At 51.4% G+C, this 13,079-nt stretch overlaps 1 protein-coding gene and 1 non-coding gene across 4 annotated transcripts in view; both read right to left on the bottom strand.

The window, feature by feature from the left end:
- Positions 1–70: 70 nt before the first annotated feature.
- Positions 71–13,079, bottom strand: part of NSD2 (nuclear receptor binding SET domain protein 2) — a 96,127-nt gene continuing 83,118 nt past the window's right edge. For all 3 annotated transcript variants that reach the window (XM_045074682.1, XM_045074681.1, XM_045074688.1), the window contains 4 exons: positions 5,951–6,092; positions 5,637–5,743; positions 4,540–4,744; positions 71–3,631 (listed from right to left, as the gene is read on the bottom strand). In XM_045074682.1, the coding sequence (XP_044930617.1) occupies positions 3,360–3,631; positions 4,540–4,744; positions 5,637–5,743; positions 5,951–6,092 (726 nt within the window). In that variant the 3' untranslated portion in view covers positions 71–3,359. The remainder of the gene's footprint in view (positions 3,632–4,539; positions 4,745–5,636; positions 5,744–5,950; positions 6,093–13,079) is intronic.
- On the bottom strand, positions 6,196–6,320 carry LOC123391261. Its single transcript, XR_006605893.1, has one exon.

Raw genomic sequence — 13,079 nt, 5'->3', positions numbered from 1 at the left:
GAACTAGAAAAGTGGGGGAAAGCCCCAAACTTCAAAATGCATCCCATATAAAATAAGTTCAAGAAAGAAAGCCTTTAAAAAAAATTTTAATACAAAAATACTCATATACAGTTTTTCAAATACAACGTGCCACTTTAAATGCTATTTTCCCCTGACTGGCAGTTCTCACGTCTACAGTTCAGTCTGTTACCCCCCAGAAGGAATTTCAAGTTTTTAGGTCTGTGCAGACCGGTGAGAGCGCCAAGTGTTCCTGAAAGGAGCCTGACCTCATTGTGTAGGAACCAGCGAACACCGACAGGCACACTTCAGTTCGTGTGTAATTTCTGACAGGGCATTTCACATCTCAACAGGGTACGGTGGACACCATGACGCCCGTGACGGCAATTCACTCTAGTGACTAACGCCCAACACTGCTGTTCGGAGGATCAAGAATTTGGCAATAGTCATTTGTGTTAATTTTCATCAAACAGGCTTATCTGTAATTCCTGGAAATACGGTAGTTCTGGAAGGTGGGCACTGCACCCCCTGTGGTTTGTACGGCAGGATCAGAACTTGAGAGGCATCTGAGGCGCGGACCATGAGCATGTGGGAGGCCTGGGAGGTGGGGTGTTGCATGCGGTTCCTCGCGGGACAGGGCAGACAGTCTCCCACGTGCTATGGGTGCCACACTCGATTCCCCATAGTGGTTGCATGTCATGAGTGCCAGGGTAGACACGTCCCTGGGCCCCACACCCGGAAACGTGCTGGTGCGACCTCACCTGCCAGGGCTGCGGTGCTGGCCATTCCTGATGCTGGGGAATCAGGAGATGTTGGGGCAATTTTCATTTTGTTTCTGCTTCACGTTCATGACAAAGGACTGAAGGGGATACTCAGAATGACTCCCCCCAATTGAGCTCTCCCTCAGACTCAGTTGAGCGCATCAGCCCCCACAGGAAGCCTTGTACTGAGATTCATAAACCAGTTTTCTAGAGATTTTCAAAGTTAGTGTTATTTGCTCATTAGTTCAACAGTTTTTGGAAAGAGGATAACCATATTTAAAATTTTTCCAGTATTTCCTTCAGAAAGATTGTAGAAGAATTTGAAAATATCAAAGTGACTCAAAAATCACAAGATTTTACTCCATCAAATCCAAAAATAAGTTAATCTGCTTCCCAAAGTGCACTGCAAGCCCAGTCTGATGGTCTAATGCAGAAGCCCCTTCACTGGTGGGAAAGGACAAGTGAGGCATGTGACCTGCACCCCAGGCCCCAGGCTCTGAAGAGAGGCCCCCACAGCCTCAGGCCCTGGCCCAGAACCCACGAGTGGAGGAGCACCTCTGGGCCTGTCACTGGAACCTTCCAAGTTGTTCTGGTAATGAGCATAAATCTATAATCAATCCAGTATTTTCTTAGGATGATTTGAGAAAAATTAGAGTTCTAAAAGGAACCCCCCCAAACACACTAGTCCCCGTGTCTTACCAAAGCAAGTGCATTTCCAGAGGCCACCTGAGCCACATGGAGGAGTCAACTGATGACCAAGCTCCCATGTCTCCTGGGTCACCGTGTATGGCTCCTTTCTCCAGGATGGTGGTAAGGAGAGGTGCCAAAGGGACGGCCACAGTTGGTAAAACCCTGCTCTTAGTGCTGGGGGGACCTGCAGACACAAGGGAGCCTCACCAGCAGCAGATTTTTCCCTGTGCTCAGAGCCTGGCAGAGAGCACCGCACCCAAGAGCTCGTGTCACAGAACCACAGAGAAGCAGTGAACAGGGATCTGGGTCCAAGGACATCCTGCAACTGTGCAAGGCAGAGACGACAAAAGGAAGGAGCAGGAGACCTCAGGAGTTGTTTTCAGGAAGGGCTGTGTGCATGTCTCTGCAGGATACATGTCCTCCTCAGGTTATCTTAAGAAAGAGCCAGAAAAAGCATCTGCTGCTGAACAGTCCCCTCCCATTGCGAGCAGTGCACAGAGCCTGCAGGCCCCCATCCTCAGGGTGCTCTGGACTCCCCACAGTCAAGAGGAACTTCAAAAGAAAAGCCAACTTTGTATTCCCAGCAGCTTCTCAAAAGCTTCTTCTTTTCGGGGCTGGACCTTCTACTGAGTGAGAGTTAGTGGCCATCTCCCGGGGGAACTCTCCTGCCTGCTGCTGTGCTGGCCATGCGGGCCCAGAGCCCCAGCGCAAGCGTTTTTCCACAATGTCCTGGCTGAGCACGTTTCCTATGAACAGACCCACAAGTGTGACTCAACGGCAGTAACTAGCTCTAAACCCTGGGTCTCTCCTCAGACCGTGAAAGAACATTGTTTTGGAAATGCATGTCTCCCGTGTGCACTGGGTCCCCGGGGTGGGGAGCACCTGCCCTGCTCCCAGCAGTCACCTGCGGTGCCACAGGGCGGAACAGAGCTCCTACAGAGCCATCTCCACGAACTCCTCACTTTACACAAACTCACCACGGGGCTACACCCCTACTGAGTGGTGTGCCTTTTGCTGGGACAACTCGGGGCCGCACCAGTAAATACACATTTCAGTCGGCGTTAATTTGTGAAACAAGTTTAGCAAAAATATATTGAGAATAAAAGCCAGAAACTGGTAAAGAAAAGCCAAATGAAAAAAATATACAAAGTCTTCCCCTAAACGATGGTAAGAACCGGGTACGTTTAGGAGACAGGCCTGGTCGGGAGAGGCCGGGTGGCACAGACCCCACACTCAGTCCAGATGCGCATCGGAATGAACTACAGGGGCACCTGACACACACACTATGTCACTATCACCGCTCCTGGGGCCGGCTTCTCACTAGGATGGAAAAGAAGCATTTTGAAGAAAAACTTCACATTAGTATTTAAAAAAAAAAAAAAATCATACAGCTGTTTCATAAGAGCAAAATAATGATCAAAGTCATGGTTTCCAGGGAATCCAGGGTCTGAGTCCTCGCCCAGGCCCCACCCTGGTCTCTCCTGAGTGATGAAGACAGGTAAGCAGGCCAAGTAACATTGTTAAAATCAAAAAGATAATAGTGAGCCTTTAGAAAAATACTACTCTCTACATTTTGGGTGAGATAAAAACATTTCATATGCCAATTAATTTTCAATTATAACTTTAACCTACAAAAATAGAGTGGGAGGAGACCTTGACATTCTCAGAAATTCAAGTGTAGCTGTAATGCTGTGTAGTAAGGCTTGTTTGTCCGGGAACCTTCTGAACCTCGCGGCTCAGATGGGTCATCAGTGCAGACGCAGCGGGCGCTGCTGAGGATGGCTCAGTGGTGGACAGGCGCTCCCCCCCCAGGAGGCCTACACGGCTGGCATAGCGGCTTCGAGCTGGGTCCTCTGGGCCAGTCCCCTCGTGGCCCTCTACCCCTGGATCTGGCCAAGCCGCCGCCTGGCGCTATTTGCCTTCTGTGACCCTCCGCCAGCACCTTCTTTTCTTCCTTTTCCCCTTGGACTTGGTGGGTTCTGGAAAGGGTTTCTCAGTCTTGGCACTTCGAGCCGACTCTGCCCCCAAGTCGTGCTCACAGCAGCACGACCGCCCATCCTGGGTAGAGCTGAAGGCCGTCCCCTCCTGGTGTTCCTTGCAAAACGAATTGGGGCAAAAGTGGCAAAACAAAGTGGAAGGTTTGCCACACACGTCACAATGATGCCAAGGACATTCCCACTTTCCTGCAATGAAACACAACAAATTAGCAGAAGCGACGGAACCCTAACAATGTCTAACATCTTCATGGTTGGAAACCAATTTTAAAACTGTCTGGTGAGACATACACAGAGTAAGACAAGACACTGCTTCCTATGGAGCTGTGAAAATGTAGAGCGAACGGAAGGTGGGCACTCACAGGTCTGGCAGGCAGGCCTGACAGAGGGTACCCGCATCCCCGAATCCCAGGCTGCCGCTCTGCACACGTGTGGCCAGCTTCTGTGACCTTGCTATGGCCTGGACCCATGGTCCTTCTGGCACTCATGTATAGGGGTCACTATCACACCTCCAGCAAATAGGTTTCTCTCCCATTTGCCTATGAAATCATGCTTTTCTTTCTTTTTTCTTTTAATTCTTTTAAAAGATTTTATTTATTTGCGAGACAGAAAGAGCATGAGAAGGGAGAGGATCGGAGGGAGAAGAGAAGGGAGAGGGTCAGAGAGAGAAGCAGACTCCCTGCTGAGCGGGACCCCTGGATCATGACTTGAGCCGACGAAGGCAGTCACTCAACCAACTGAGCCACCCAGGCAACCCCATACTTTTCTTTTATACTTAAACATGTGGGACTTTTCCAATTATAACTTCAGTTTCTCTGGCTAAGAGCCTGTTTTTCTTCTAAGATCCCAGTCAATATTTTCACACAGGCACCTGTAATCTCTCTGAAACGAGGCTGAAAGTGCAAGGCAGAGGCCGCTGCTTGACCCTCCTGGCCCGTCCCCTCCTCCCACGCCACCAGCTCCAGCGTGGCCTCTGCGCTGGGCCGCTGCAAACCTGGGCTGGGCCTCGTGACCTGAGTCACCAGTGAATCGGTGACCAGGAGAGGAGAGCCATGGACAGGGACCCCCGAAGGCCACCAGGGGACCCGCTCACCCACCGAAGGGCCGCTTGCCCAGGCCCAGGCATGACAGGTGGTAGGCCTTGGTGCAGGACTTGCGGTCACACAGCACCAGCTGGCCACCATCCCCGCAGCGGAAACACTCGTCCTCGGACTCCTTCTTCCCTTCACCTCTGGTTCTCCGCCTCCTAGTTCTTTTCTTGGTCTTTTTGCCCTTTTCCTCTGAAGAGAGGGATGTTGACGTCTAGAAAAAGAAAAGTGAAGTCTCCTTGAAAGAACTGCATGGACGGAGCCAGAATGAACTGCAAAGTGCAAGAGTGGATGTGCAGGGGCTCCAGAGGCCTTTGGAGACGCTCTCACACCAAAAGGACAGAAAATGGGGACAGGACACATACCCAGGAAGGCCATCCATTTCGCTAAATGGAAATACAGTTGAGCACAGAAAGTAAAAGCAGCTTTGCCAAAAGTCTCCCACTGCAGTACCTCATAGCAGCCATCCCAACCTGCTCCTGCCCCGATGGGGTGCATCCTTGGCTCTTTCTAGTAGTAACTGCATTATGAGTAAGAGGGAATCATTCCCCGGTTAAAGCAGCAGACACTGACACAGACGCCCATGCCTGGGGTCACCAATACCTTAGGGGCCAGGTGCTGTGTGGCACGACGAGGTAGGGAATCGTGACCCTTCCTGGAATCTCAGAATGGGACCTTACTTGTACCTAAGTTAGGGTGAGGTCACACTGGGGTAGGGGGTACCAAGAGGAAACAGAAGAGACTCAGAACAGGGAGCAGGCCCCGTGAAGAACACAGCAAAGGTGAGCAATGCCAAGGGCTGCTGGAAACCACCAAAAGCTGGGAGAGTGCTGAGAGAGAGTGCGCACTCTGGTTTCAGGTCTCTGGCCTCGAGCAGATCCATTCACACCCCAGCCTGTGGGACTTTGCAGCCCTGGCACACTCCCCTGGTAGGCCCTTGACCTCCCTGCAGCCCGCGGCCGTCTGTGCCCATACCCTGTGGGGACCCCCTCCCACCTGTCAGAGCAACAAGTCAACTCAGAAGAAGCCACTTTTCACTAAGAGGGATATGCTCAGACGTCAGAAATGCTGATGTCCGCTGGGGACGATGGGAGCCATGCCTTTACCTTTGGTCTGTCCCCGAGGAACCCGCTACAGTTGGAGGCTCCACACCGACAGACTGTTTTCTCGTTACCCAAACAATCCAGGTTGTAGTTGAAGGTCAGCTCTGTCCCTAGGTGGCAAGAGACACACAGCACTGGAAATACTGAGCTCTTTGTCAAGGTGAAAGCCTCTGCCAGGTCCACAGAACACACTCCCGTGCCCTCATAGCTCTCGAGACAGACGCTGGGAACAAAGCCACCTGCAGAGCCTCCACCACCCCAACCCCCGGCGAGCCTCAGGGCTGCTCCAGGACTGCCTTGCCCTGGCCACGACGTACCTGCCGGAATGTCACACACCGCGAACAGGCCCACACGAGTGTCACCGTTCACTGTCCACTTTAGGGTCTCGCAGTTGGGCTGGCAGCTGTGGTTCATAAACCGGGAATAGTTTCCTTTGGGGCCAGCGTCAATGATGCGGTCCTGTAAGGTACGACCGGAGAGTCAACAGCACTAGAACACGCAGGCACATGGCGCTCAGCCATCGTGGCCTCATACAAAAGCAACTTTCACTGCTGGACAGCAATGTTGTCCTGGAAACCGTGGTCTCCCATGTCCACTCGGACAGGACACCCCCAAACCAGTCCTGTTTCTCTCACTCACAGGGGACAGGTCAGGACCACATGGAGAGGACCAAGCCCCAGTGAGTGCTGGCTCCCCAATACCACCCATCACATGACAGAGGAGGAGCCAGGAGACACGTGAAGGTCAACATCCACAGACAACGGAAACTCACATTCACTGACAAGAAAAAGAGGAGCCCAGTTCCAAAATGGACAAAGGATATGAACAAGCAATGCCCCAAGATCAAACCCAGACAGACGCAATCTAGAAAGGTGTCCACTTCCTTAAGCAGATGACAGAAGAGCAAACTCCAGCACCACCTGATCTCAAGCCACGAAAGGACCCTTGGCCAAGACACAGGGCCCAGCTCCAGGCCGACAGGGACAGTTTGGAGAAAGCAAGCCGACAACGGTGAAGACACAGGGGCCCACTGCGGACCTGCCCTGGTGCCAAACTCGCCAGTGTGCCCATGCCCCTGAGTACAAGGATGTGTTCATCACTAGCAACAGGGAGAGTGGAGCCTAACAGTCACCGGCCGGCTGCACAAGGGGTCCCCAGGCCACAGGGAGCAGTTGAGGTAAGAAATGTCTTCCGGACAGGAGGGCACTTAAAACTAGGCACATCAGGGTGCCTGGGTGGCTCAGTGGGTTAAGCTGCTGCCTTCGGCTCATTTCATGATCTCAGGGTCCTGGGATCGAGTCCAGGATTGGGCTCTCTGCTCAGCAGGGAGCCTGTTTCCTCCTCTCTCTCTCTCTGCCTGCCTCTCTGCCTACTTGTGATCTCTCTCTGTCAAATAAATAAATAAAATCTTTAAAAAAAAAAATTAGGCACATCAAATACGACGGTCATGATACAAAGTGCAAAGTTGTGTCTGAACAGGGCACACAAACGTGTACACGCACACACATATCCGTAGGCCCAGGAGCCCTGGGCTGGGTGCCCCTGCCCGGTGACGCTGCCCCACGGGGTCCCCCTTGTCCAGGCCAGGCTGGCTCCGACACCTCCCGCCTCAGCTACACCCATGCCACGTGGGCTTGCTGTGCGGCCTGCTCTTTCCCACCACATAAGGGCCCTAGTTCACCGCTGCATCCCATTACCCACCACAGCCCCCCAGGATGACACTGGCAACTACACTCTCACAACCTGTACTGGCAATCCCCCAAACCCTTTCCGGAACACAGTCTGCGATGACAGCCAGCAGCGGGGCAGCCCTGTCCCTAAGGTCCTCCCCAGAGCAACAGGCCCCAGGGGATCCCATGGGCAATTCAACACCAGCTGAGGGCACGTCCTAGGTGTGTGTGGGTACCTGGGGACAGCCCACCATGTCTTCGCTCTGTTCTCTGTGCCTATGTACCCTGGATACCAGACCGTTGGTAACCACATGTCATAGTCTTTCTCCTAGAACACCACTCGATTTTTAACTTCATAGAACCTTCTCTGAGAACTTCCCCAGTTTATACAGCTCTTTTGTTAATCTTTTGTTTTAGGCACTCAGGGTTTCTGACATTGATTTTAAAACTGTGAATATGTGCATTCCCAGTATTTGTGGGTGTGGGGTGGGGGGGACCAGACACCAATGTGCATAGCCTCCCAGCATCCCCTCTAGGAACCGCAGCAGCAGCAAGCATCTGGTCTCCCTCCTGAGCCTTGCTCAGGTCTTCATCAAGCAAGAGGAAGAGGCCTTCTTGTCTGTCTCCTGAGCTGGAGGTGGTCAACATTTTCTCAGTTCCTTGGCACCCACTGAGTGATTTACCAGAGGCGTGTCTTCCTCTCGTCAGTCCTGGGCTGGGCCCATTGGGCGCCCAGTGGGTGCGCCGCACCTGGTGTGCGGTCCCATGCAGAACTGCTCTGCTGGGCTGGGGAATCTAGCCTTGTGTGGGAGGGGAGTTTTTGAAAAGTACAGGTCATCACCCATGTGTTTGTAAAAAGTGACTCATGAGCTCTGCTGTTTGCTCTCCCTCATTACCTGTGCTGTGCTGCTCCTTTGAGGCTGAGCTTATCTATCTGTCCAGGGCCCTCTCTCTCAGCCCAGGAGACAGCCGGCCAGCTTCCCCGGTCTCTGCCAGCCTCGCACATTGTGGCTGCAGGAAAGCTGTGGCTGGGCGTCCCAGATGCGCTCAGAGGCCTTCCCCCAAACCCCAGGATGCGGCAGGCCGGAGTCCTCCCTTGTCTGAGGGTGCCCTCACCTGGTACCTCTGCCCACAGTTTTATGTTCAACTTTTTGGAGTTTCTGCGTTCCTTACGAAAAGCAGAGGGCTTAGCTTTGCTTGGAATGATACGCCGGGCACAATTCTAACCCATCAATAGGCTCTGTTTACAGAGGTTTTCAGGCTTTCATGATAAAGTAATGGGGTTTTAATTAACTCTCATGTTATGTTGAGAACTTTGTTTTTCTGGCCACGCTTTATAAACACCCTGGCATTTATATCCGTGGCACCCTTCATCTACTCTGTCCCCATGGCATCCACGGGGCCACCACTATGGCCAGCGGGCACAGAGCTGGTCCCTTCCCTCTTCTTCCAGCTTCAGTGCCATCACCTTACCACTCACCCACCTTCATTCTTAGATAAGCTTCAACTGCCATCACCTGAGTCATCGCTCGAACCCCAGGTCATCAGAGTTCATGACCTTGGCCACCCTTGCTTGTCCCGTCTTTGTTCCCATCAGGAATGACATTGTAGAGATCCTTGGCTCCTTGTCCTCACACGGTTCCTTGACTAGAGCTTCCCCACACCTTGGCAAGCCACCTGGAGCTCCTCCTCGGCAGTGTCCTCTTGAAGGCGAGTTCCTGGGTGTCTTCCGCTCAGGCACTGCTCACAAAGGCACTGCTGGGCTGGCGGGTCTGTCTGTCCTCAGTTCTGCTCAAGATGTTCTCAGCATATACTTTCTGTTGTTGCCCTGGGAGTGAGCAGGCACCGTGTCCTCTCAAAACCCTACTTGTGCTCTTTTATGATTCTTATCATGTTGCTGCACTGTGGATCTCCTTCTCCCTCATATATTTTTTCCATTGAATTGCTTTTATGAAGTCTTCAAGCCCGCCCCCACTGCCACCTCCCTGGGCCCTCCTACAACCCCACCCAGTCAGGAGGCCCCCTCCCCTGCCACAGCAGGAGAGGCCTAAGGAGCTGTCCTTCCTCACCATGCATGGCCCATGCAGCTGTTCTATCCACGACACTCTCTCCAGAGTCTACCTTATCTGACAGAAGTGTACCAAGAGCAGCCTTCTCTCTCTCTGGGCTAGCGACTGCCAAGTTTTTTCTTTCCTAGTACTCTTACGACTTTTCTGGTTTTCTTTTCTTTTACTTTACATTTTTACTTATTTTAGAGAGAGCGAGTACACAAATGGGAGGGGCAGAGGAAGAGAGGGAAGCTCCAGCAGACTCCCAATTGAGCACGAAGCCTGACACAGGGCTCTATCTCATGACTGTGAAGTCACGACCTGAGCCAAAACCAAGAGCTGAACACTCAACCGACTGAGCCACCCAGGTGCCCCTTTTAAAATAAATACTTTAAGTAATCTCTACCCCCCAACATGGGGCTTGAACTCACAACCCAGAGATTAAGAGCCTCATGTTCTTCCAATTGAGCCAGCCAGGCGCCTCTCTTGTTCTTTTTTTTTTTTAAAGATTTTATTTATTTATTTGACAGAGAGAGAGAGATCACAAGTAGGCAGAGCAGCAGGCAGAGAGAGAAGGGGGAAGCAGGCTCCCCGCTGAGCAGAGAGCCCAATGCGGGGCTCGATCCCAGGACCCTGAGATCATGACCTGGGCTGAAGGCAAAGGCTTAACCCATGGAGCCACCCAGGTGCCCCTGGTTCATTTTATTATACAAGTCACAGAGCTTCAAATTGACTCCTGTATTTTAGCAATTTAAATCTTACTCTTATAAATTAGGCCATTTACATTTATTACTATCACCGCCATACATGTATTTTTGTCTTATCCGTGCTAATTACTCTCTTTCCTCTTTTTCCCCTTCCCTCCACCTACTTTTCTACTCATCAATGACATGGAAGTCACACTTTCTGTTTGTATTCATTTAGTAACTTCCTGTGTGCTTTTAACATGTACACTTACTCACCAAAGTACAAGGTTATGAAGTTCAGTTTTCTTCTTTCTGAAGTATGGCTGTTGGCAAGCTGACTGCTCCCAGCTTTGCCAGTGGGGCCAACTGAGGATCAAGGGTTACTGCTCCTGATACTATGAAATGTCTTCTGGCTGCTGTTGCATTTGGGACGACTCCATCTTTTTTTTTTTTTTTAAAGAGAGCAAGCAGGTGCATGTGGGAGCAGAGGGAAGGGTGGAGGGAGAGGAAGAGACTCTCAAGCAGGCTCCATGCCCAGCGTGGAACCCAACACCAGGCTCATGACCCTGACCCTGAGATCATGACCTGGGTCAAAATCCAGAGTCAGACGCTCAAGTGATGAGCCCCCGAGGCACCACTGGGATGGCTGCCCCGTGGAAGGTGTTCTCCTTCCCTCTGGGGCTTTCTATCTTTACCATCGTTGCTACCCTACAGGTTTGGGTTTTTGGTTTTTTTTTTTAACTAACTTACCAAGCATAGATTTATTTTTATTCATTCTATTCGAAATTTGGTCAGTTCCATCAGCTTCCAGAAAATCCTTTTTTTGTGTGACCTTCCCTCCACTCCCGTCTCTGCTTCTGGAACATCCACTGAACACTGCTATTTTCCACATTTCCTGGCCACTCTGACAAAGCTTTCACCTTTCATCCTCCTGCACTGGGGTCCACAGCCTCTCTGGTGCCGGCTTCCACTCCAGCCACCTCCTGGGCTCATTTCCACGGCTGTGTGTCCATGTTCATGTCTGCGTCCTGCTGTTCTCTCATGATGCCCACACCTCCTTCAATGGCTTCCAACACTCCTAACACTTCCTTTGTATTTTCTTTCAGATGGAAATCCTACTCCTTTCAGTTCTCACTCAAAGCTAAGACTTTCTAAAGGTCTGCTTAGGGAGCCCTTACTCCACTGTGCTCTGCAAACACTTAGGTATGTCTTGTCTGTGTTGTTTTTATCGCAAGGACACGAGGTATGAATGGTTTAAGTGTTTCTTGTGTGTCACAAGTTTTACCTTTGCTCCAGTCAGGCACCCTCAGTGAATTATCATTTCAGAGACCAATTGTGTACTTCATGGTCAACTTCGCATTTCTTACAACACACAAGTAGTTTAAATTTAGACTCCAAAACATGATAAGACACAGGCCTAGGATTGAGTTTCTAATAAAATGACCTCCCTAGCCACTCCCAAAGGGCAGGGGACAGCAGGGAGAAGCAACTGTGGGCCTCCCTCCCCTGGGACTATGGCCCTCTGCGAGGTCCACACAGGCACCCTGGCCCCAGCTGCAGGCTCTGGCGGTGGTCTCCACACAAGGGTTCAAATTCAAGCCACTGCCTGTTCCATGTCTCGTGGCCCCCAGGATGCTGTGTCTGTGGACCCTTGCCTCCACGGATCTGGCTCTGGCAGGGCCAAACTCTGCCCCTGACCTGCCGTCCTGCACAAGTGGGAGAGCATCAAGGGGGCTGGACAGATGATCAGCCTTCATCAACGGCTGGTTATTCTTGGTTTTCTGTTCATCTACTGAACTCCTGTTTGCCAGGCTCTGGGGTCTGTAGACCTGCCTCCTAGAGAAGCCTCGTGGATGGAAATGCTGGGCTCCTGAAAGGCCCAAGAGAGGAAAAGCAGCCTCCCCTCTAGTCCAGGGTCCTCATCTTTCTAACCATTCTTTTAAGAAATTTCAAACCTACAGGAAAAAAAATGGAATACAACCACAGTGACCACGAGGATACCCTTCACTTAGACACATCAACTACAGATCTTTCCATGCTTGCTCTGTCATTTGTTACACAGATTTGTGTGTGCTTACACTGATGTACATGTGCACTCACACTCCTTCCCTCTGTAAGTTATCAACCTTGAAACTGAAACACATCAGCACAATTTTCTCACAAGGAGTCTGTCCAGGCCTCACCACCAACCCAAGAAACGTGACATCAGGAGCAACAGCGTGTCCACAGCAGGGTTTCCCCATCTCCACAACAGCCTGTCCGGTGCCCCAGCCCCAATATTTAGGGTCTTGGCAGCAAGTACATTCCTTATTGCAGGGTCTTGGCCCCATGACTGGTCAAATTGCAGCGAATAACTAGAACACAGTGTTCCTGGGGCCACAGCCTCCCTGGGGACAACCCTGTGAGGTCTCTGGGGCCACCCAAATTACAACAGGCTGCTCTCCAGACCTCATCATATTGTCTTTTTTTCCTCCATGAGTTATTCAAACCATTTGGTGTGTGATCATTTTCTACCTTGTTTTCAAGTATTCTTTAAAAATAGCCATGACTTCCTGCTAGATTATGAGATTAAGGACAAGCAGCAGCATAAAAATGCATTGTGTTTGCCTTCCTCTCAACCAACATTCAGGCACCAAGCAGAATGCCCCGGGGTCAGACCAGCCTGCTGAGTCACTACCCTGGAAAGGGCCTGTCCCCATCGGGTGCCAGCTGTCAAACTGCACTTTGTCTCACTCACCCCCACTCAGGAAAAAGCCATCTCATCCATCCTCCCTCTAGCACACGTGTGTTCCAGACTGTTTTTACACATCTGGGTTTTAGACAAGCAACCAACAACCAGGAAACCCCACCATGCAACTGAGAACATATGTAACTCTCCTAATCTGGGCTTTTCTCCTCTGTCCACTGACACTCCGCCGACTGTTCAGCACTCTTCACGTACCCGTGGGGCACATGAGGCTCCCAGGGCGCACTCACGCAGCCAGCCAGCTCCGGCCTTCAGGCTGCCAGAAGACACTGTTCGCTTCAGGAGAAAATGTGCAC

This window comes from Mustela putorius, unplaced genomic scaffold (assembly GCF_011764305.1).
Source record: "Mustela putorius furo isolate JIRA1106 unplaced genomic scaffold, ASM1176430v1.1 tig00000083_pilon_pilon_pilon, whole genome shotgun sequence".
Lineage (NCBI taxonomy): Eukaryota > Metazoa > Chordata > Mammalia > Carnivora > Mustelidae > Mustela > Mustela putorius.
Note: the sequence above shows the minus strand (reverse complement) of the source record. Positions and strands in the feature narration are given on the sequence as shown.